This window comes from Babylonia areolata, chromosome 2, assembly GCF_041734735.1.
Source record: "Babylonia areolata isolate BAREFJ2019XMU chromosome 2, ASM4173473v1, whole genome shotgun sequence".
NCBI lineage: Eukaryota > Metazoa > Mollusca > Gastropoda > Neogastropoda > Buccinidae > Babylonia > Babylonia areolata.
In genome coordinates, this window is record NC_134877.1 from 64846832 (window position 1) to 64872506 (window position 25675).

At 40.9% G+C, this 25675-nt stretch overlaps 1 protein-coding gene across 6 annotated transcripts in view; it reads left to right on the plus strand.

Annotated features, from left to right (window-relative positions):
• Positions 1 to 2135: 2135 nt before the first annotated feature.
• LOC143276252 (uncharacterized) overlaps positions 2136 to 25675 on the plus strand; it is a 58622-nt gene continuing 35082 nt past the window's right edge. For 3 of the 6 annotated variants that reach the window (XM_076580734.1, XM_076580744.1, XM_076580752.1), the window contains exons 1-7: positions 2136 to 2412; positions 5127 to 5274; positions 6538 to 6587; positions 7261 to 7326; positions 8079 to 8129; positions 8838 to 9112; positions 12275 to 12485. In XM_076580734.1, the coding sequence (XP_076436849.1) occupies positions 2284 to 2412; positions 5127 to 5274; positions 6538 to 6587; positions 7261 to 7326; positions 8079 to 8129; positions 8838 to 9112; positions 12275 to 12485 (930 nt within the window). In that variant the 5' untranslated portion in view covers positions 2136 to 2283. Of the gene's footprint in view, positions 2413 to 2440; positions 2600 to 5126; positions 5275 to 6537; positions 6588 to 7260; positions 7327 to 8078; positions 8130 to 8837; positions 9113 to 12274; positions 12486 to 25675 lie in introns of those variants that run through there. The other 3 variants (XM_076580769.1, XM_076580775.1, XM_076580759.1) reach the window with 3 other exon arrangements.

Below are 25675 nucleotides of genomic sequence, written 5' to 3' on the forward strand. Positions count from 1 at the left end.
GTTGCAGTCAGAGAAGGAAACTGGTATTTAGGCTACCTTTCTTCCTCACCGCCAGGAGAACCAGGGAAATTTCAGGTGTTTTTTTTCCACTGGTTTCAATCCTGCGACAATGTAGCCATCTAATGGAAAACCCCAGATGACATAAGTATATTCTGCCTGGCTTCACAGACTGCCGGATGCAAGGATAAATCCTCCAAAGCCCCAAAACTCGCTGAGCTCCTTCCACTGAAGCAAGTCCACTCGTCTTCCCCCCCCCCCCCCCCCCGTCCCCCCACCCTACCCCGCGGTGCCAACGGGACATATTTATCAAATGGGGAAGGGTTTTAATGTACGGCTCTGAGTTTGCTGTTCTCGTAATGAGTAACTTGAATTTATACAGGCATTAGATTACCATTTCCCCTTAAAAAAAAAGAAGACATGACGAACCAGACATACTGGGTCATTTAATGTTGAACGTGTACAAACACGGCACCAACTGATTGCGATGACCGTGAGAGTGCAACAAACACATGAGGCCTAGAACCCGGCTATCAGTCAGCCGGCGACAGCAGAACTGTCATCACTTTGACTCAGTCACTCATAGACACGCTCATTCAGTTCCTCCCGGGAAAAAAAAATTCACTGAGATTTTTGTCGTACCTGCGTAAACCCAGATCGAGGACTCGGATGGAGAAGGGATGTAAAGTGGACTGGTGATGGCCTAGAGGTAACGCGTCCGCCTAGAAAGCGAGAGAATCTGAGCGCGCTGGTTCAAATCTCGGCTCAGCCGCCGATATTTTCTCCCCCTCCACTAGACCTTGAGTGGTGGTCTGGACGCTAGTCATTCGGATGAGACTACGATAAACCGAGGTCCCGTGTACAGCATGCACTTAGCGCACGTAAAAGAACCCACGGCAACAAAACTGAGGGTTGTTCCTGGCAAAATTCTGTAGAAAAATCCACTTCGATAGGAAAAACAAATAAACTGCATGCAGGAAAAAAAAGAAGACAAAAAAGGGTGGCGCTGTCGCGTAGCGACGCGCTCTCCCTGGGGAGAGCAGCCCGAATTTCACATAGAGAAATATGTTGTGATAAAAACTGAGAAATACAAATACAAAACTGAATACAAAAACTAAGAAAAATCCCGCGTGCCTGTCACCGTCAGAAATGGAAACCATTTGCAATTAGAAAATGCGACCACTCGTCGCAATCTTCGCTCAGCGGCCAGCCCGTTAAGTTGTAGAGTTGAGTTTAACGACCTGGCGTGATATTCAAGAGACCTGCATCGTACCTGCGGCGGATAAAGGTGTACCTGCGGGTTAGTCCAGTCTACATTGACAGGCAATGGGTAAGCAGGTGGTCAGTCTTGCCTCGTGTAGATTTATACGCAGGTACACCTTTACCCGGAGCTACGGGGATCTTTAGAATATCACCCTCAAGGCAGCTCAATGTTTTTCAAAGTTTGGGTCAAAATTCATCGGAATGAGGCACACTGAATACTGACCAACCTGACTGTGAAGTTAAGTTGCCCTTTTAAGAGAAAAGGAAATGTCTGATCAGGCCGTTAGCCGCTCGTGCCCACTGGAGTGAATCGCATCAGATGGCAAACCCCATCATCTTGTCTGTTCACTGGACCGGAGAGGAGAGGGTAGCGGGTCAACTGACGTAACCACGTTTATTGATCCAAGCCGGTGGCGACAACTCGTACCATTGTCGTCCAGCTGTCATTACTCAGCTTTGAGCGCATATAATAGCAGGAGCGGTGAGAAGTGACCACAATCGGTATAGTAGGGGATAACATTACGTATTGTGTTATGCTCTGGTGTGTGGTGAGGGGCAGTCGGGCTGCGGAGGGGATGTAGTTAAATAAGTCAATGAGAGCGGGTCAAAGTTGAGAGGACTGATGGGATGGAGAAGGGATGTAAAGTGGAGTGATGGCCTCCACGACCTCGCATGTGTCGTCAAGGCAGTCTGATTGTCAGGGCCGTCTTTTCTTCTGAGCCCCGAAAGAATGTGCCATCACTTTGCAGTCCACATGGGCTTGACCTGAAGAAGACCAGTTCATACTTTCGACAAAAAACCACGTCGTCTGCTATAGAAGGCACAGAATCACCTCCCTTATGTACATGCCTACAGAGAGAGGATTCTGGGTACATTCTATGGTTCCGCCATATTTATTTGTGGTCTTAATCGAATGTAATGAAAGAAACCAGGTTTGTCCACACAATTAACTTGTGTATTTTTTGTTTGTGCTAACTTGGAAGTTAGCTGGAGGCTCTTAGGAGTCTGTTTTGACCAGAGACAATGAGTACACAAGAGAACAAAAAGGCTAAGCGAAGAAAAAACAAGGTTGCAACAGGGAAATATGCAGCAACCATCCCACAGGCAAATGAAGTCACCGAAGTCGTGACCGAAGAAAACAGAAATGCGGAGGTAATGTTCTTTCCTGTTAGCTGATTACAAGTTGAAATATTGATAGAAGCATCAACGACAATTGCTGTCTGTATTAGACGGATTGTTTTGTTGGTAACCGGAGGTACAATGCTGTGTAACTAAGTGCTGACTGGATCAAAATTAATTCGTGTGGGATGGAATGAACAGATCGAACTGGCAAGAAACCGTGAGTAATAGTAACAGTGATATTCTTAAGGCAAACAGGGCATGGTATACTGTATTGAAAGAATGTTCTGGCTGTTGTAATTCACACTGAGAAGGGTCATAGTTCCGTGATAGTTTTTAGGTCTGGCTAGATGGTCTTGATGGCAAATTGCCAAATTTGGTAAGGCACGGTACCACGGTTGTATTGTCTCATTACTTCATGTACCATTTATGTGCTTTTGAAAATTATGGGGGGATGGGTGGCGGGTTCTACATTTCTTTGTATGATGCAGTTATGCTAGCGAATGAAGATAAGAATACTATCATTTATGATTTTTTTTAGGGCTGATAATGTAAATTTTATTATACCAGAATTTGATCACAAAATTATGAACAATGAATTCATGAAATATCAATAGTTTATTTTGATTAGAAAGAAAGGTACTGAAACAGGAGGGAGAGGAGAGAGGCCTGAGTGAAAAGTGACATGAAAACTGGTACATATGTTGTGTACATACAGATACACACACACACACACACACACACACACACACACTTACTCACTCACTCACTCACTCACTTACTCACTCGTACTCACTGTCATTCATTCTAATCACTCTTTCATTCTTTGTCTCCATGTCAAGGCCACTATATATTGTATAGAATTGTGTTATTTCGCCATCGGTTGGACCAAATGCCTTTTCCATAGATGGTTGGGAGATGTGTGTTGTGATTGCCTGTTCTAGTTACAGTATGCAGTTCCCAGGATTTTACAGTTTACAGCTATGTATACATGACAAATGTCTGTTGGAAAACTGGCTGCTTCAACGAGCATCATCTCAATGTTTCTTTCGATCAGAACACTAAAAATAGAATTAATGCCAAAACCTGCAATTTTTTTATGAGAAGCTCAGTAGTTGGCTGAAGAGAAGCGCTGGGGAATAGTGTTATCTGCTAGACGTCGACCTGACTGTTGGGGCAGTTATTTAGCATAACCAGCAGAGTCCTTGGTTTCTTGTTGGGTAGGAGACATCCATCATATTGAAGGAACATATTTTAGATACCTGTTCAGCTGCAAGATGTATACCAGTATTAGAGTGCTGGGATTTGTGGGGTGGAAGTAATTTAGGGTTGAATGATGTGGTTGGATTAATAGTAATTGGCAGGAGCTAAATCATATGATCGCAGTCTTTATGGAAATCAAAGAGTTCAGCCTGGTTTTGGGTTTTTAAAGATATTTCTTTCTTGTTTGTGATAGAATGAATATGATTCAAAAGTTTTGCCATGTGCTGTGTTCTGGACATTTTGATAAACTGATGTCACTTTCTGCGTTTCCGATCAAGGATGTTGATGAACCTGATGGTAAAGGTGTTGATTCTGAAAGTTACTGGCAGCAGCAAATTTTTGAAGAGCTGAAGAAGTGGAGTGATGGCCTAGAGGTAACGCGTCCGCCTAGGAAGTGAGAGAATCTGAGCGTGCTGGTTCGAATCACGGCTCAGCCGTTGATATTTTCTCCCTCTCCACTAGACCTTGAGTGGTGGTCTGGACGCTAGTCATTCGGATGAGACGATAAACCGAGGTCCCGTGTGAAGAAAAATCATTCACTGCAACAAAATATAACTATAAGCATACTGATACATGTTTTCACATCTCAGTCACTGTGAATTTTGGAAAAATGTTGTACTTTACTAAATATATGAGTAATACCAGGTATTTATTTGAATTGACCATTTTTTTGTGTGTTAGATATGGGATGGTGTGAGAGTCATCGAGGGGTGAGGATAGATTTTGATTGAGTCAGACAGCAAAACAGAGACAGAGAAAAAACATAAACCTTGGCAAATTAAAGCTCCAGACAAATGAAAACACACATTGATTGGACAATACAAATAGTACAAAGAAATAGTTTATCAAAAGAGGGCGCTTGTCAGGGATGCAAACGGGAGGTAACTTACTTTGGGAGGTTATCGGCTGTAGCTACTTTCGTTTTCTCCGCATAGGTGGGTAGTAGTTTGCACAGGACAGGAATCAGACCCCTGCCGGAGTCTGTACTAGTGGGTCACGGTAAGTATGTTACATCAATGTAATTTTAGGAAGAAAATTTCCTTTCAGGCAACTAAAACCACCCAGAAAACAGGAAGAACCACAGACGCACTCTTTTATACAAGTGAGGCAACCATCAGAAAAGAGAGTAAAAAAAAAAAAAAAATCTTTATGTATGATATATGTGTATATATATATACTATGTAACATAGTCACAAATAATGATATTTATAAACATAATTTTGAAGCATTCCTGAATTTTCAGTTTTTTTTCTCAGAGTTACTACTACAGTTTTTGTTAAATTTGCACAACTCAGTCAGTGTCTGATTATATACTTGTCATTGTTAAGACTGTTTGGATCCAGAGTTTCAGCTAGGTAACAGGAACTGTTCTGTCACATTTTAGATGATTGGAAAATTAAAATGTTCTTTAAATCCATGGTTCTATAATTATGACACTTCAGAGGTGGGTCATTGTTATTTTAATTTGAAATATTCCATTTCAGCGAATAGCTCAAATAATGGATGCCACGGATGAGAGGGACATCATGCCAGCTTTCAACAAGGGGCCGAACCCCTTCATGGACAAAGAAAAGTGTTTGCTGTGTGGCAAGGATAAACCAGAATCCTTTACAGCAGATGCTGAGGGTTCAGGTAAAGACTGTTGATTTTACTGGTTGTGTTGAAATCAGATGAAATAGGTTATAGGATGTGTTTTGCATACTTTGAGGGACAGTTTCACTGTAATCCCCTATGTTCTTATGCATTTCACAGTGATGTGAATCCATATTTTAAAACTAAAGAAGTTCACGGTTAGGACAATGACCAGTTTTGTTGTTGTCTGAAGATTAGTAATGTCTGTCAGTCATTTTGACAAGTTTGTAACTTACAGCAGTGATGTTTTCATAATTATGTAAAATGGTATTTAGGTGTAATTGTATAGAATTCTCTGGTGGAAGATGGTCCAGATCAGTTGGTTAGTGCTAGAGGCAGTCATTATGTGTTTGTATGCAATTGTAACTACACTTTATTTTCTGATCGTTTCATATTTTCTTTGTATGACTGGATTATGACCTGTAATCTAATGATTTGTGTGTGTGTGTGTGTGTGTGTGTTTGCACGTGTGCAGGTGTGTGTACAATGTATTTTCAATTTTGAAATGGCCCTGTGTGATCAGCTTAGCTGTAAACACGAACAAATTAACTTAAGCCAGATAGAATCATGGATGTCATTGGACAGGCCACAAGCTTCCTTTTTATGTGCTAAGCTTGGTCTTTGATATTAAAGATGAAAAAGACAGTAAATGAGTAATGCTGGGATAATCATCTGGTGTATTCAGGACCTAGTGGTAATGCACCTGGCTGGAAGTGAGCGTCCATGGGTTGGATTTCCACATAGACAGGAATTTTCACCCTCCCCCACCACACGCACACACACACACACACTGTCTTCCACTAGACCCAGAGTGCTGGTTTGGGCACTAGTCTTTCTGATTAGACGATAAACTGAGGTCCCATATTCAGTATGCACTCTGCACATAAAAGTACCCACGGCAACAAAAGGGGTGTCCCTGGCAAAATTCTGAAAAAACAAAAACAAAAATACTCAGGGGTGGGTGGGGGAGGGGGGGTCCGGGGGGTGGGGTGGGGGAACATTCACCTGCAGACAGAGAAAACAAAGGTGATGCTCTCCTTGAAGAGATTCTGTTTCCCTGGGGAGAGCAGCCTGAATTTCATGCAGAGAAGACATTGGCTCTTTAGGGAATAATTTGAATTTGAATGATAAAATAGAAGCCAAGTGCATTGGTACTTTTTAAATGGGTATGCTGTTGTTTTCACATATTTTGTATCATTTCCTCCATCTTGATTTAGTCTGTACATTTTACAAAAAAACATCAATGTTTTATTTTTCTTTCAGTTTCTGAAGACTCAAATAAGGTTGAGTTAGATGGGCATTCATTTGACCAGGTGAGTTATCTGTCAGTGTTGTTACACATCTAACATACATGTACATTATGTAAAGCATCAAACCTTAAAGTGGTGAATATTTTAGCGATTATGATTAGCAGAGGTAGACGGAAGGGGAGGGATTAAAAGTAGAATTATATGCATGCACTCTCATACATCACACAGAACGGTTAGAGATTGATATGTATCTGATGAGACAGATTGCATTTGGATTTTTTTATCCAGTGTTTTATTGACATATATTCTTTACTTTGATCTGTCACTTGTCTCAGTAATTGTTTTAATTTGAAAGTTGAAGCACTGGGATGAACAGCACTGTTCTTTAAAAAGGAAAAAAAAAAATGGAGGTGAACTTTAATCAGAAATCAAGAAATCCATGGCACTATGGCAGGTGATTTCATAAGATACATATATTTAAGATGTTTATTTACTTCTTCATTTGGATCAGAATTGTGTTAAAATGTCAGTGCAGCATAATGATATAAACTATATTTGATTTAATTACACATACTTAACCGTGACCCACTAGTGCAGACTCCGGCAGGGGCCTGACATTCCTGTCCTGTGCAAACTGCTATCCGCCTATGCGGAGAAAACGAAAGTAGATTTGATTTAATCCAGTTGACCTGTGTGTGTGTGTGTGTGTGTGTGTGTGTGTGTGTGTGCACTGTAGTTCCAGGTTTGGGTCTGCCAGTCATGTCGCAACTCAACTGATGGTGTGCATCGTAGTTTTGACTATGTAAGTTACGTGAATCATATGTAAGAAGTTCTCATTGCGTGTGTGAATGTGTGCATCTTTTAAAAAAAAATTTTTAATAGTTAATTTTATTAAGAATTTTACTAAAGATGATATACATTCGGTTGTATTGGGGAACTGGGGTCAGTTATAGTTGGATGTCATCAGAATGAAATTGTGCATTTTTGGTACATGTATACAGCATGTGAATTCTCTCATTTACAACTTGAAGGTTTAAGTTTTTGCATCAGGACACCACTACTACTTAAGACAGTTACGTTCAGAAAAATCAGGAGAGTTCAATTGTCCAGTTAACAATCTGTCATGACCAAGTTGAATTGGTTGCGCTGTTGGACTTAAGGAATGAATCATTGACATCTCAGGGTGTTTTTTTTTCAGTAAGACCTCGAAAAAAATAATCAGTATTTAAACTACAGGAACTGAAAAGAGAAACCTGCATAAAAAAACCCAACAAAAACCCCACCTCAATACATTGCATTAATTCATTTTACATGTCACTCAAAACAGACAGATAAACATCATTGTAATAGGCACTGTTTAGTTTTGCATGTGACACACATAGTAAGTCAACTATGATGAGTTATGTGCAGTGTGAAATTAGGAAGATGTAAGAGTATTTATCTGAAAAACAATATAAAAAAGAAAACACAAAAAAATAACTGAAGTTTACCATTTGGATAACTTTTCTATGTTGCCAGTAGTATTTCTTCTTTTTTTTTTCTTTTCTTTAACAGAAGTCTGTGTGTGAACTTCCCATACCAGCTGTTAGTTTGAATCCTGGGCAGGTATGTTCTAATAAAAGTGTTTTTTTTTAGGTTGAAAGTTTGTATGATAAAAACAAAAACTCTTGTCTTTTTTATCTTAGGTTTTGGTGGGTCTTTAGTTAAAAAGGTGATGTGGATGCCAGTAAAGTGTTCGTGTTTGAGGATCTGGAATGAAAAACAACACCACCACCACAAAACCCCACCAGCTTTATACGCAAAGGAGATCTTTATTAAAAAATCAGAATGGCTGATGGAATTGCTTTGCTTTCTTACCTTACCTTGGAAAAACAAATTAACAGTTGTATTTGTTTCATCTCTGCTGTTCTTCAAGAGCCCAGAAGTATGTTTTCAGTAAAGTAGATAGGACAATTGTTTTGTGTCACTATGTGCTGTCTTTGTAAGTAAGGGGTCTGGTTGAGGGGGGGAGGGGGGTGGGGGTAGGTGGAGGTGTATGGTGTTTTCTTTCTCTGTCTTTAGTTGAAAAGTTTTTTCCACACAAACATACAACAGTCATACTCGTGCAATCACATGTATACACAGACATACAGGCACATACATATTGTGAGACACTGTAGTGACATAGGCAGGCAGGCAGACGCTCACACACACTCAGACACACACACATACACATACACACACACACACACTCACAATCACACTCACTCATACACAGAATTTCTTAATTGTGACAGTTGAGGGAGCTAATCATGTGATTGTATGCCATTGCAGGAAATTTCTTTGGACCAGGCGTCTTTGGGGGGAATGCTTGGCGATTTAAATGTGTTTCCCCCAAGCACAGGAGAACCGACACTGCCAAACGGCTCTGTGTGTAACTGTGATTCTTGCATGGAGAGGCGACAGATCACCCAAGAGTATGAACAGGAAACAAAAGCTTTGCAAACAGTGTGGACTACTTTACGTACCACTGTTAGGCGTTTGTATGCCTTGGAGGTGACTAGCCTGAGTGAAGAGGAAGCTGTAACGTTCCGTAACCAGGTAGACAAGTAAGTACTATTCTTCCTCATAGTTTCTTGAAATATTGTAGTTTTGGTTTCTAAATCATCTGTACAGAAAATTTATTGTTAGGTGAATGACTGTTGCATCAGACATTCTGATTTGCATCAGCCGTATGTATGTGAGAATGTACATATCAAATGAATAACAGAGCGAGAATCTGTTCTGTTCATGGCTTCCCCATGGTGGTTGCTCTTTGAGTGTACTGTGAATACTGTTACTGTATCCAGGTGAATTACAGTATGCTAGGAATTTCCGTATTTCTTTCAGTTTCACTCATGTCTGATGTTTCCTCATTTCTTTTTTTTTTCTTTTTTTTTTTCTGTCAGCTATTTCTCATTATCTGCCTTCCGAGTTCATTTACTTATGATTCAATACTTAAATTTCCCTTGTGTTCGGATATGAAACTTGGGCACATTTATGTTGTTGTTTTTTTGTTTTGTTATTGTGGCCAGAAATTGTGTATTAATCAGTTGCAGTTTTTGCTGTGTAGGGACATTTTGTTGATTTTTATTTCTGTGCTAAGTGTAATGTAGTACATGTACAATTCTTTTTAGGTGTGATGTATTCTTTTGGTGAGATTATGGTTTCAGCACTAAATTAGCTGTGAAAATTATATATATTCCTATTTGTGATTCTCTTACATCTTACCTGTAAACATACATGTGTACTCTCTCTCAACTCCTCTTTCTTCCCCTCTTTCTGTCTCTCTCGTGTGTGTGTGAGTGTTTGAGTGAATGGGAGTGAGTTCAAAGAGTGTGTGTGTGTGTTAGTGTTTGTGTGTGTGTGTGTGTGTGTGTGTGTGTGTATGGATGAGGGTTGTTCATGTAATTTACTATATAATTTACGTGCAGCATTTCTGAATGAATTAATCTTTGTGTTGTGTTTTTTTCCTATTTGAAAAACTAATATTTTCTCAGGTGTGTATATTTTTAGAAATGTCATGATAGGGGATGTTGGCATTTAAGTCATAAAAGTTATCCAGAGTTCAGTTCTTTCTCTCACACATACACACACACAGAGTGGAAAAGAGATGGAGGGAGGAAGGGAAGGATAGAGATAGAGAGAGCAAGCAAAATAAGAAAACAAAGAGAAAGGTGGGGGTGGGGGAAAGCAGAGTGGAATAAGAAAAGAGAAGGGGGAGAGGAAAAGGAAGAGACAGCTCTTAAGGCATAAGTGCACATGTCCTTGAGCAGAGTGCCAAGAGGTCTGCACAGGAGACTGACCCAGTCAGATAACTATCTGCCTGTTGGCTGTACTTGCTCTTATTTTCACTGTAGTTGTCATTGAAATCTAACACCAAGGTAACAAAGTACATTTATCCTTAAGTGGAGGATGTGACACAGTTTGTTGAGTAACCCATTTTCTCATTCACCCTTTTTTGGCAAATTATAAGAACATTGTTTTTCCTGGTGACACTTGTGCTAGTTGTAGTTGTACTTTCCAAACTTTCTGATCTTGTAGATATTTAAAAATAAAGCAGAATTTTTTTAAAGGTAGCAATTGAAATCAAGGAGTAGTTAAACACAACCAGATCTGCTTGTGTGCAAAGACTTCTCAGTAGCAGTTGGACTGATTTTCAGGGTCAAGCATGCTTTTCAGTAGCATTAAGGTAAAGTAAGTTTACTACGGGAGAGATATTCATGTGCATGTACTTCTCTGAGAGAAAGAGAAAGAGTGTGTGTGTGTGTGCTTGCGTGTGTGCGTGTTGTGTGTGTGTGTATGTACAGAGATAGAGAGAGCAACGTGCATGTGTATGTGCATGTGTGTGCGTGCGTGTTTGCGCGCGCTCGCGTGTGTGTACAGAGAGAGAGAGAGAGAGAATGTGTGTGTGTGCTGCTCGTGATCAGGCAGCCTGCCAGTTTGTTGTTTCTTCTCACCATCCCCCACACCCTTTTGACCCCGCATTATATATTATTTTTTAATTTTTCAATGACTGAAGGTGGTGAGAGGAAAAGGAGAGAATAGATAAAAAGGATATGATGGTGGGGGCAGCATTTTCGTCCTTATTCACTCTTGAGGATAGATGTTAAAGTAAACAGAAGAATTAACAAAGAGCCTCTTGTTTTTTCAAAAAAAAATTTGTGATTAAAGATGCCAACGCACGCAGTTTTCTTTTACTGGCAAAGTTGATATATTTTCAGATCTATAAGTTTCATGAAGTTCAGTCTCCAGAATGACTAAATTTATTCTTATGGTGTGTGTAATTGATGAAAAAAAATTGTTCACTTTCTGAGACAATGGATATATGTCATTAATTGTGCATTCCAATTTTCATGCACATTAGCCAGTTATGTTTATTATTATCTGATGGATTTTCTTGTATGTTAGGGGTTGACTTTTTATCAGACACTGACAGGACAAAGGAAATAGGGTGCAGTCAAGCTGATGGCATACTGTTTTGCCCAATCTTATGCACACCTTTTCATTGTGTTTGTCCAGAATCCAATATACACAACCATGTCCGGGTTCATTTTTGTGTTGTAACAGTGCTTTCAGTCCACAGGAATGAGGTATTTCTGAAATCAAACACAGACTGAAAGAAGATTTGGGAAATGGCAACTACTTATACTTTTTGAATATTTCTTTAATAGTTTAACATATAATTTTGGTTGTATGTTAAATTGTTAGCATGCTAGAAGTGAAACTTCTTGAATAGTATTCCTCACTTAATGGAAAATCTGTGGAAGTATGTGAACTCCATTCATGTCTTTTCTGCTCTCTTATCTTTTTCCCCCCCCACTCAATGACTCAGTGTCCCATTCTGTCCTTTGTCAAATTCTGCTGTCTTCTACTTTCAGCCTTCTGGCTCAGGTGTTTGTTGGGGTGGGGTGGTGGTGGTGGTTGTGGTGAGATAGTATTCAGTGTTGTTCATTTATTTCAATTTTTTGCTATCTAGAAAGTGTGAGGGTGTTGTCTGGCATTGGTTACCTGCTTCATTGCTGCTCCTGTACACACATTTCCAGTATATGTGTATTAATATGATGCGTATCCATCACACCAGATTAGTGAGATTACACACCAGGAGACAGCTTTGAAAGTGTAGCAAGCTAGAACTGTTGTGTAAGACCCACTCAAGCTTCATTTGCTTGAAAAGTCTTCTCAGTACTTATACTTAAGTTAAAACAAATGTGTATTTTTTTCTTTTTCAGATTGTGCAGTCGTGACCCTCATCAGCTGTTTCAGCGGTTGGAGTCCCAGGTTCGAGAATTTGTCATAGAGATTAAGATGAACTTGAGGAAGAAAATAAACTCTGGTTACAGCACACCACCACAGGCCAAGGAAATCATGAGTATGTTGCTGGAGGAATACAACAACTTGAGCAATGTCGCTCGCATTGTCTCAGAGAATTTGTCCACTCTGGTGAGTTGTTGGAACAGTCTTTGATTGTGGTGGCTGTTTTGTTTTAAGTTTTTTTTTCTGATGGTCATTGTTGAGTGGTGGTTTTGGAGGGTATTTAATGGTTCCTGTAAACTGCTGCAGAAATGTAGAGGTCTTTTTCATGCCTGAAAGCATGTCATGGAAAAAGTAGCCTAGTTGTTGAATGGGATTTTATGGAATATTATTTGGGAAGGAAAATAATTTAACCAACCATTTAGGAATCGTGTTAAGAAATAAAACTGAGATTGAAATTCCTCAAATTAGCCAAGAGTCAAATATTTCTTTTGCCAAATAAAAGTTAACTGAGATTGACATTCCTTAAATTAGCTAAGAGTCAAATGTTTCTATTGCCAGAGAAAGATATAAATATTCTCCTAAACCTGTGACTGGTCTTGTTATTTCTGGGTTCATGGACTACAACAGCAGCATTCTCTTGTAGTTGTATTCATGAGCGTGCTATACCCACTTGCTGGGAATGTTCAAGTTTCTAATACCAGTTGAATGCAGACATGGATTGTTGGGTCTTTATAATGTGTATTTGATCATCTGAATGTGTATACACATTAGGGAATTCAGGCTGTCACAGATCCCTGCATGTTTTGAGATTGTTCATTTCATCCCTAACCCAGTGAGCACTGCAGTTTGAACCACATTTCAATACAGGTACTACTGTGACCCATCTTGAGCCTGTCATAGTGAAGCTTGTATATAACTGAAAGTTTCATCTTAGCTGCTGATTGGAAAAAAAAGAAGTAAATATAAATGTAGGTAAAATGTAATAGGACTCAGTGCTGTTACTGCTTTTTTTCTTTCTCCAATTCATGGGAGAAAAAGGATACGGTATATTGAAATTTCACTAGAATTTTTGTCACTGAAGTTGTTCCAGATTTAGGCAGTGTCTTTTCCTGGTCACAATGCAAAGAGACTGTTATTGTTCTGGAGTACGTTTGGGAGGTCTATATTTCATGCATAACAGCGTAACATAATTGATGGTGTGTTTCCCTTGATTTCCCTCCTCCAGTGCTGGACTATAATCGTGTATTCAGCTAATGTAATGCTCATAGGATTTACTGGGAAACTTATTTTCTACTTATTTTCTCAAATCAGCATGTCTTGGTACATGTGACCATGAAATGCTTGTATTGTGAAGCAGCAGCTGACATATTTCCTCAGATCAGCATGTCTGTATATGTTGTGACCATAAAATGCTTGTATTGTGGACATGATTATTGATTGTGTTCTGTAGTGAATTGCAATGTTATGATGTTGTCGTTCTTATGAATGAAGAGGTAGTTTAGAAATTGTGTTTCAGAAGAAAATCCTTGTGGGTTAAGATTGCTTGGAATGTATGTTTCAGATGATCAGTCCTTGAGCTTGGAATGTATGTTTCAGAAAACGTCCCCGAGTGGTCAAGGCGTTGTACTTGAAATCAGTTGGGTTATATCCATGCAGGTTCAGATCCTACTCGCAGTGCCAGTTATGTGGTGGAGTGTCTGTCGGGCTAGGGTGTCATTCCAATTTGAGCTTTGCTGTGTTTTCAGTTGAATTATCTCCTTTCACCTATTTGATAGTTTTTGTTTATGTTCATCCAAGTCTGCTTTCAAGAATGACTTAAAATTAACCATCACAGACGATGGATTTCGAAAGACAGGGGGAGATGTAGCTGAGTGTAGCTGAGTGCTTTTGCTGGTTCCAGAGACAGACACTCCATCATATACATATTACAGAGGTGCCAGTGTCTGGATATTTTGGAAATCTGTTTTTTGAAAGTCTCTGCTGAATTGTACCTGAAGTTATGAGTTTTGAATTTTGTGCTTTCATTTTTGTGGTTTCAAGATTGTATTATAAAACAATCTCTGTACTTGATGTAAATGACAAACAAGAAAAGATGATTGTGAAAGCATATTTGACAGGCAAATTTATCTGCATAATCAGTATTTTTTAAAAACCTTATGTCATCTTCATGCTGTATAGTTTGGAAACAGAATGATTTCTTGCTCTTTTTTATGTTGACTTCAAACATAGAACTTTTGGTTCAACAAAAACATATTGATTATTATGTTTACTAATTGCATTTGTATTTCCAGCAGAAGTATTATAGAATTGAAAACAGTAAAGTAACTATGATTTGGATTGATTTATGCAGTTTCACACTTTACCTCCCAGTAATTGTTATGATTTACAAAAAGAAAAAAGATTTGAATGATTTTAACTTTTGTTGTTGTATTGTTTGGAAACACAGGTAAGAGAATTACCTGAATTTTGGCCAGTATATCACTTGCACCTCTGTAGCATTTTAAGTGTGTGCCAATTAAAAAAAAATTCATGAAGTTCTAATACTTAGTGTTTTATTGTATTTTATTGTTTACCTATCAAAATGGAATTTTCGCCAGAATTTTTACAGGAACAACCCTTTTGTTGCCAGGGTTTTTTTACATTCGTTAAGTGCATGCTACACACATGACCTTGTTTTGTGTGTCATATTTGTATTTTTAATATTGAATTTGACAACCTTGATAAACACTCTGTGTTGTCTTATTTTATTCTATTATATATATATATATATATATATATATATATATATATATATATATTATTTAGTATGGTTTAATAAATCTGTTACTTTATTCATATTTTGGTGAGTTTTTTTCTCTCTAAAATTCTTTTAATCATGAGATAGTGTTAGCAGCAAAAGTTGTAGAAAACTTCATCTCATGTCATTGAACAAAAACGACCAAACTAAACTTATAAACTTTTCAGTATCTTTTGATCACTCCACTTTCACAAACTGATGGACTGATTATGATTGCATAACTTATGGATATTCATTGTTTGAAAAACTGTTCAAAATGATATTTGGCAGTGATAAAGTAGATCATAGAGCTTAACCTCTCAGGTTGGAGAATGGAGTTAAGCAGGAGTGACCATTATAGAAGATCAAGGCCATAGATTTTATTGTTAAGAATCAAAAAACATTTATATGGCTGGTCTTTTTTGTTTCGTTTATTAATTCTTTTCTAGATTAAAAAAACCCAAACTAACTCTGTAGCTGGATTGTTTTATTAATTTCCAGTCAGGTTATATGTGCTATTGTGCATGTTTGCTAGCAGGTGCTTATATTAAGTCACTGTGTGCGCATGTATGTGCATGAGTTTCAGTAGGTGGTGGTTGCATGTGTAGATATTTTTCTCTTTTATAGAAAATTTTTTCAATACCTCTATTGTTGCAAAAATCTGCCTTTCGTTTCTTGATTAAATTCAGACGGGATTGCTCTTCATTTTGTTGACTCTTCTGTTTAACACCCCTGCATTCAAAATGACTGACCGTCCAGCAGGAAAAGTGCTCTTGCTGTTCACAGTGCCCCAGACTGCCCAACAAGTGGTGGTGACTTTCCATTCCACCAGACCTTGCCCTGATTCACTCTCATTGCCAGACCCTACAAAGGGGAATGAATGAATGATAGGGTTACTGGTGGTGTGTGTCCATCGAGATCGATGATGACCATCGTTGTCATCCAGCTGGGGGATGGGGGGAGGGTGGTGGTGGGGTGGGGGGGAGGATGCTCATGAATCTATCTGTGAATGCGCAGATGGCTGAATAGTCCAATCTGCGCACGAAATGTTCGCTGACAGTTGGGGCAGACAAAGACGGGCATACCATTGTCAGGGAGCTTGTTTGCCCGTGACTTTCTGGCCTGCCTCTTCTCAACAGCTGCAGCAGTCCTGTTGGCCTCGCACAACTTGGCGCCTTTGTGCACAGCAGCACGCCATTTGTCACGGTCCACTGCAGATTCCTCCCAGGAGTCAGGGTTGATATCAAATGCTTTCAGAGAGACTTTCAGAGTATCTCTGAAGCGCTTCTTCTGACCTCCGTGTGATCTCTTCCCATGTTGCAGCTCGCCATAGAAGAGCCTTTTGGGCAGCCGATGGTCTGGCATGCGCGCCACGTGTCCAGCCCAGCGAAGCTGGGACTGCATCAGGATGGTGAAGATGCTGGGAAGGGTGGCTTTTGCGAGCACCTGTGTGTCTGGGGTCTTGTCTTGCCACTTGATGTTCAGTAGCTTCCTGAGGCATGTTGTGTGGAAGTGGTTCAGCTTCTTGGCATGTCGTTGGTACACTGTCCAAGTTTCGCAGGCGTACAGTAGTGTGGGGAGAACTACTGCTCTGTAGACCTTTAGCTTGGTCTCAAGACTAATGCCTCTTCTGTTCCAGACATTTGCACTGAGTCTACCAAAAGTTGCGCTTGCTCTTGCAATCCTGACGTTCACTTCATCGTCGATGGTCGCATTTCGTGACAGTGTGCTGCCAAGGTATGTGAACCGCTCCACCGCACTGAGTCTCTGACCGTTGACTGTGATGTTGGGCTCAACGTAGGGTTTCCCTGGGGCTGGCTGATGGAGAACTTCAGTTTTCCTCGTGCTGATGGTAAGGCCGAAGTTCCTGCTGGCAGTGGCAAACTTGTCAACGCTGAGTTGCATGTCAGCTTCAGATCCAGCGTTGAGGGCACAATCATCAGCAAACAAAAAGTCTCTGATGATGTCTGTCATGACCTTCGTTTTTGCTTGAAGCCTTCTGAGGTTAAACAACTTGCTATCTGTTCGGTACTTTAGGCCAATTCCAACATCGCCATCTCTGAAGGCATCAGTAAGCATTGCAGAGAACATGAGGCTGAACAGCGTTGGAGCCAGGACGCAGCCTTGCTTGACACCATTTGTGACAGCAAAAGGAGCAGATGTTTCGCCTTTGTCCTGGACTCGAGCCTGCATGCCTTCATGAAATTGGCTGACCAAGGAAATAAATTTCCGAGGGCATCCGTACTTGGCCATGATCTTCCACAGTCCCTCTCTACTCACGGTGTCGAAGGCCTTAGTGAGGTCGACATAGGTGGAGAACAGATCAGCATTTTGCTCCTGACATTTCTCTTGCAGCTGCCTTGCAGCAAACACCATGTCGGTGGTTCCGCGCTCTTTCCGGAATCCACATTGGCTCTCAGGCAAATGACCTTGGTCAAGGTGTGCTGTGAGGCGGTTTAGTAGGATCCTGGCAAGTATCTTGCCTGCGATGGAGAGCAAGGAAATGCCCCGATGGTTATCACAGGCTTGCCGGTTCCCCTTTCGCTTGTACAAGTGAATGATAGATGCATCTTTGAAATCCTGGGGGATCGTCTCTTCTTTCCACATGAGTGAGTACAGCTGATGGAGCTTCTCAGTCAGCACAGTGCCTCCATCCTTGTAGACCTCTGCTGGTATGGAGTCTGAGCCAGGTGCTTTGCCACTGGATAGCAGACGAATTGCTTTCTGGGTCTCAAGAGGTGTTGGCGGATCGTCCAGTGCTTCGTTGATGGGGACTTGTGGGAGACGGTCTATGGCTTCATCATTTATGGAGGAAGGGCGATTTAAGACACTGTTGAAGTGCTCAGCCCAGCGTTCGAGAATTTTCTCCTTCTCGGTGATCAAGGTATTCCCATCTGCACTGAGGAGGGGGGATGATCCTGAGGATGTGGGGCCATAGACTTCTTTTAAGGCATCATAGAACCTCTTCATATCGTGCCTGTCAGCATATCCCTGGATCTCATCAGCTTTGTCACTCAGCCACTTATCCTGCATCTGACGTAACTTTTGCTGAACAGTCCTGCGGATGGCATCATACACATCCTTTTTTGATGTGGACTTTGGGTTGCTCAGGTAGGCTTGATGCAGACGGCGTTTCTCATCCAGAAGCTGCTTGATTTCATCACAGTTTTCATCAAACCAGTCTTTGTGCTTTCTGGACATGGGTCCCAGGGTCTCTGAAGCTGTACTATAGATCAGCTCACGCAGGGTCCTCCAGTCAGACTCCACATTCTGGTTGTCCAGAGAGGCGGATTCCAGACGATCTTCCAGCAGCTCCACAAAGGACTGTTTGATGGTGATGTTTTTCAGCTTAGCGATGTTAAGCCGTTTTGGAGCCTTCTGGCCTTGGGGGCGTCTCTTGGGCTGGATTCGAATATTCAGCTTCGAGACTACAAGGCGATGGTCTGTCCAACACTCGGCGCCGCACATGGTCTTTGTTACACGTACATCTTGCCTATCCCTTTTCCTGACGATGACATAATCGATGAGATGCCAATGCTTTGAGCGAGGGTGCATCCATGACGTCCTGTTACGGGTAGGGAGGCAGAAAACTGTGTTGGTTATCAGCAGTTCGTGCTCTGCACAGGTCTGAAGCAAAAGCAATCCATTTGGGTTGCAGTGGCCCACACCGTGCTTTCCAATCACTCCATCCCAGGAGATGTAGTCAGAGCCAACTCTAGCATTGAAGTCCCCAAGAATGATGAGCTTGTCTGCTTTTGGGATAGCAGCAATGACAGAGTGAAGGTCCTCGTAGAACTTCGCCTTCACTTCATCCGGGTTGGTCATGGTTGGGGCGTAGGCACTGACAATGGTGAGGTGCTTCTGGCCAGATGCCAGTGGGAGTTTCATGGTCATAAGCCTATCGTTGACTCCCTTTGGGATTCCAGCTAGCTTGCTGACAAGTGCTGTTTTTACTGCAAAACCAACGCCAGCCTCACGTCGCTCTTCGCTTCCTCGTCCACTCCAGAAGAAGGTGTAACCAGATCCCCGTTCACAGAGCTCGCCTTCACCTGCAAGCCGAGTCTCACTCAAGGCTGCGATGTCAATGTTGTATCTGGCGAGTTCGGATGCAACTAGTGCCGTTCTCCTTTGGGGTCTGTCCGCGTTATCTCTGTCCAGGAGAGTCCTTATGTTCCAAGCACCAATGGTGAGAGGAACAATCCTTGTTTTTTTCTTTTCTTTCTTGTTGTTTCGACCGCTGATGTAGGGTCCCCGCCAGCCGCGGTATGCTGGCCAGGGTGATATGGAGCAGGCAATTTTTAGGGCACCTTTTCTAGCCCCTTCCTCATGCCAGGGAGGTGAGCAGTGCATTCCTAAAGAGGGCTGCTCAGACGGCTGCCGAGCTCCATCGCTGCTCCTGTCGATGAAGAACGACCCTATGGCCTGAGCTGCCTGCGTGCAGGTCTGCGACTGCGACTGCCAGTGTACCCACACCTGTCGTTTCGTCGCTCGCCTGTCGCCACAGGACTTGGGGGTGATGAAATGATGAAGGATGAAAGGTCATTTTGGATGACTGATGACTTGCGCGATGAGTTTGTTTAAAGTGAAGAGGAGTTGCGCAACGTCAACCTCACTCTCTCGTCCGGGTCCACCAATTTCCAGTGGCAAGACCGTAGTCAGGTCAGGTCATTAGATCTGCTACTGGTAACCTGTAATCCAGTACAACCTGTTCAGGGTCGGGTTGCCGGCAACTAAACCGGCACTCCCACCGCTCCCTTCCGGGACTGGTGAGGCGGGTGGCTAGACACCCTTATGGAGATCCATAAAAGGGCGTTGGCTCAGGAGAGCCACCGACGGCCATCTAGCTCCACTGTGCTGTGTGCATGCCACACGCAGTTGGCCCCCGGGGTGTGTCTACCCATGCATGCTTAGTCTGGATCCGGCAGAATCTGCGGAAGAAACCTATCGGTTCAACGGAGAGGAAGGCGGTTACAGCAACGCACTGTGGAGTGCAGAGAGCAAGATGAGACACCGAAAGGATATCTTGGTCATCCACTGCATCCGTGCTCATCCTCCAGGGTTACTATGTGCACAGTGAATAACTTGGCATTGGCTGGATGAGGTATCATTTGTAACTTGTGTGTGTAAAAATGGCAACCATGGATGAAGAGGATGATCTTACAGATTCTGGATATGAAATTGAGTAGTTTAGAAAAGAGGAAGCTGAGGCAAATATAGAAACAGTGATATATACGTAAATAATGTGCAAGTAAAATAAAATTCCAGGAACATTAAAAGAGAACAATCAGAAAGGTTTAGTTTTGCATATTACAGTGTTAGTGAAAAAATCAGTGGTTTGTGACAGTTCTTAATGTGACACTTGTGACAATTCTGTCCTGTCCTTTGGATTCTGGTGGAGGATTTGGATACACATCAGGTTGGGTAAAAGCGTCGTGTAAGGCAGAGGAAAATGTTTTTATGCTATCACTGATTTGTCACAAAGCTTGTGACAGTTGACAGTAATATGCATGTGCATGCTCAAAATTTTTCTTCTGGGGCATTGGGAAAGTAGCATGCTTTACAAATGAACTGTCATTTCGGTAAAAATGTTTTGAGAGTATGGCTACTGCTGCTGATAATATGAAGTCAAGAGCGTTAGACAAAATAAGTCAGTAATTGCCCTGTCTTGGTTGTCTGTATGTGCATGAATGCGTGCGCGCGCGTGTGTGTGTTTAATTAAAAAAAAAAATTGTTTATTTGTGTGTGTGTGTGTGTGTATATATATGTCCAACTTTTATTTTGTGTGTGTGTGTTGAACTTTTTTTTTTTTTTTTTAATGTTGACAACCTCAAGTGGTAAATGAAGCAAACTTAATGGGATGGAAGGCATGAATAAGACTATTCCAGTCATCCACTTAGGTGATGATGTAAGAAGGGTGAGAGGTCTGACTCGGAGTCAGTTAAGGGTGAGAGGTCTGACTCAGAGTCACAGTCAGAATACAGAAAGGGTCACAAGAACATATGATGACAAAAGGTTATTGTGTAATGGGTGATTGTGGGCACTAGAGATACCTTAACCCTTTCACTGCCAAACTCGCATTTATGCAGCAGCTAGTTTGAGCACCCATGTCACTGCAGGGTGACCAAGATCACGGGTCTATTATCCATGAACCTACTGCTTTTAATGTTTGATGGTAGGATAGGACATAATATTTTCTACACATCGCAGTGGGAGTCCCAAGCTGTTCTTTGAGACCATATTTTTTTAGGTTTAGAGCACAAGGGAAGTTTGCACTCTAAATTGACTGGCAGTGAAAATGTTAAGACCTTGCCCTCTTATTGCTGAATCAACCCCTAGGCTGCCTATATGACAAGATAACTCATCAGCGCAAGCATGTAGGCTTTGCTGCCACAATGACAAGATAACTCATCATCAAAATATTCTGACTTTTCCCTGGTTTGCATTGAGTTCGTTGACAAAAATACTGGTAGCTTCAGCTTGGGGAATCTTTCTAGATTCTGTTCATGGCTAGAAACCCCATCTACATCATGAGGCAGTCCTTTATTTGAACGTTTTGGTTGGGTTACTGCCGCAGTGTTTGCCTGGCTCCTCTAGTCGCTCACTCAAAAAAATGTTTGGCACCATGCTCAAGACATGCAATGATGGTGCACTAAATCAACCAAGATTGCTTTCTTTCGCTGATTCTCAGAAAGAATTGAAGTGTAAATTCGAAGAAGACAGTGATGAACTTTTATAGGACGATTTGATAGAAAATAAAGGGAGCAATCAAGAGACTGGCCAAGATACGACTATCAGTGAGTGATGCTGGCTGTACAGCTGTAGCAGATGACAGAAAGTGACCGAATTATTAGCATGATACAGTGTGAACCATTTTCTTGGCACTCAGCCAACGCGGTCTGATGAGAACTGGATGAAGTGACCTGTGTGAGATGGGTGAAAAGGGGATGGGTGGAGACGCAGGGGGCGTGGCCCCACATCCATATTATCACTTGGAAAAGTCACAATGCATTGTGTATTTGTGTGTACAGATATTATCTATTTATCCAGAAATTATGATCTTTTAGTTCAAATTACCTGACTAATGTTTGTAATGAACAGGTTGAAAATGTGATAAAGAACAAAAAACTGATTTCAAAACAGCAGCATGTCACTGAAAATATATAAAATGGGAAAACATCATGTGTTTTGTTTTCTTTATTTATTTACCTTTCAGAAAATGTATACTTTTATGGGTCTTTCTCCAGTACCAGAGAGTACAGAATTTTTTGAAAATATATACCTGTTTTTTTGTGTGGAAAAACCCTGGCAAATAGATTTCACTTAAATCTTATTTTCCTGGCAGCAAAAGGCTTAATTTCAGATTCACCTGAAGTCTACAGCCATATTGTGCAAGTTATCAGTTATCCTGTAGATTCTACAAGAATGCAAGTGCTTGGATGAAACAGAAAAATGATTTGTGAATGAAAAGAGTTGAGCCCGGTTGTTTTTCATTTGTTAGAACCTACAAGAATGTTTTTTGTTTGTTGGATCGTTTACTTATAATTCAGCGTCCTATGCAGTTTTGTTTCAATTGTGTAATGATGAATATCAGCATTGTCAAATTGAATAATGGTAAAACTGAAAGTTGTTATTTGTTGCTATTCAATATGATTGTGTGTATTTATTGTTATTTTCCATGTTGTAAGATATATAGTTGCCAAAGGTCACGGTCTGAATTTAGTTTTCAGGCACAGATTGGGCACATGCAGCTACGTAGAAGTCAAATTTGAGTTTAAAGAAAAAACAAGTTATTGGCTAGAAATGATGGTAGATTTACAGGCAAGGCACATTTTTGACTCACTTGTGTAAACAAAGTGAGTCTATGTTTTAACCCGGTGTTCGGTTGTCTGTGTGTGTGTCAGTGTGTCCGTGGTAAACTTTAACATTGACATTTTCTCTGCAAATACTTTGTCAGTTGACACCAAATTAGGCATAAAAATAGGAAAAATTCAGTTCTTTCCATTCATCTTGTTTAAAACAATATTGCACCTCTGGGATGGGCACAAAAAAATAAAAGATGAAGCCTAATTATATGCAAACTGCATTTACTGTTATATTTATATTTTTTGTATTCTCTAAACTTGGCACTTTGATCTGATAATCTGACCCAACAACAAGAGCAGTCATTATTATCATTTTCTGTTCAAACAGGAACTTCTTTTGCTAAACATGGAAGTTTTATTTATTTTGCAAACGTTTTGGTGCAGATAGTAAAAAAGGGAAATTACTCTGTAATTAATGCTAGGGGAGTTAATTTGCTTTAAACTGATCTTTCTCATCTTAAACATTACATTTTGAAATTATACTCAATACATAAAAAGCTTGGATTTTTTTAAGTGTATCACAAGTGAGTCTTGAAGGCCTTGCCTCTCTTGTTAGAACCACAGTTTAGACTCTACAAAGTGAGTTTATCTTCTGGCTGGAAATGATTAGTAAAGTTTCAAAACAGATGTCAGGTTTGTTGATCAGATTCTGGATGCTGATGTTCCTGATTCAATCATTTCTGGTCAGCAAGGTTGTTCCTGCTCACTGGGCTAGAATGCACGCAAAAAAACAGGAATACAAACTGCAGAATCTGCTTTGATAAATAATTATGATGACAGATCATGAAACTTCTTCATTCATGGGCTGCAATTCCCACATTTACTCGCATGCACATGAGTGGGCTTTAACTTGAAGAGTGCGATGGGCCACAATCGTGGCTTTCCATGTGAAGTGTAATGGCTCTGTTTACATAAGGTCTGAAATCGTTCGGCTGTGCTCGGCATCCTTTGTAAAACTGCCTCGTTCTGGTGTTACCGCTTCCCTGCTTGTGTTTGCACAGTCCAGATCTCCATATTTTTGGAAAAAATGAGTGACACTGAAGTTGACATAGCTCAGGAAATGAGTGACCTTGTCATTAGTGATGATTCGTTTGCTGACAGGGATTATGGTGAAAACGAATTTGTTATTTTGACACTTGGGCATGCTGGTTTGCTTGTTCATTGAGTTTTTTGTCTCCAGCCACAAAAAGTGGGGGGTGGGTGACCGGGGTGGGGAGGGGTGGCAAAGTGGGTTAGGCATGTATCTATTGCTAACTCTTGACTAAATGAAGCTAGAAAACTGGGAATTATTTTGATTGAAAGCATTCTCACTGTTTTGAAAGCAACATAAGCTAAAAGAAAACTTTTATTTCTGTTTTTGCCTGTGATAGCTTCAGGTATTGTAGACGTGCGCGCATGGCTCAGTGGGGGTGTCTTAAACAAATAACACAATGCTTATAATTTCATTGTTTCAGTTCTATTCATATCATGATTCTGCAGCCAGGACATTCTTTTGTACGGTCTAATGTCAGTTTTGAGATTTTGACTCTGTAAAAGATGTGAACATACCTATAGATATTGTGGTTGACGTTGTGGAAAATAAGTGCAAAATTTGTTGAGTATATCCTGTGGAATATTTCCAAGTACATACAGAGTACAGCTTTTTTGTTACTTATATCTGATTCTTTATGCACTCTACTTTACAAAAATGTATAGGTTTACCTATATATTCTTACTAATAAGCGTACAAATGCCCCAGATCAGAGCACAGGTAGCGGAGGCAAACAATCCCTTTGTTTTAAGCACGATTTCTGTATGTTTTATTATGTCCAGCACTTTGAGGGTTAACATGTTTGACAGTTTTTACCCTGCCATGTAGGTAGCCATATGTTCACAACCCACCGAACGCTGACATGGATTACAGGATCTTTAAGGCGAGTATACACAGGAAGGGGGTTCAGGCACAAGAAGGTTAGCGCATATGTTGACCTGGGAGATTGGGGAAAAAAATCTCCACCCTTTGCCCACCAGGCTCCGTTACCGAGATTCGAACCCAGGACCCTCAGATTGAAAGTCTGATGCTTCAGCCACTCGGCTATTGCGCCCTTCAGATGATGAAACAACTCAGCATGCAACAGGATGTGAAGGAGAGGAAGACCATTCAAGATGTTGAACAGAAAGTTGCAACATGGAGTTGGGAAATGCATGGTAGTAGCTGAAGATTACCAGCAGCATTAAAATGCTCCCATTCCTCGCTCTGGCTAAGCCATTCAGCATAACTTGCTCCCTTCAACCTTGGGTCATTTCCATCTGAAGTCGTGCCATGGTCCAGAGCAGACTGGATGACATACAGGGTTGTGCCCTGCCTTGCCTTCAGACCACTTCTATATTTCTGTGGTTTCTGTCTCGTCTCCAGTTCTTTAAGTCCCTGCGAGCTATCATTTTCTGCTGTAAGTTGTTTTCTTTTCTCTGCATTGTCTGGAATTGATTGGTTGAAGCCACTGAGCTGTTACTCTGAAAACGCTTTTCTTTCTTATGTTGGTTTGTTCAATTTATATATACTTGTTTTATGGTTTCTTTGTGGTTATTTGATTTCAAAGTGTTTGTGTGTGTATGTGTGTTGGAAGATTTTTCTTTCTTAATTTCTTCCTGTAAATGATGTAGTGTTTGAGTGTGACTGTGAGAAGGGAATAATTTTTTGTTTGCTTGTTTGTTAACCCCCTCTTTTTTTTCTTGCTGCCCCATCATCTCCACCTTTT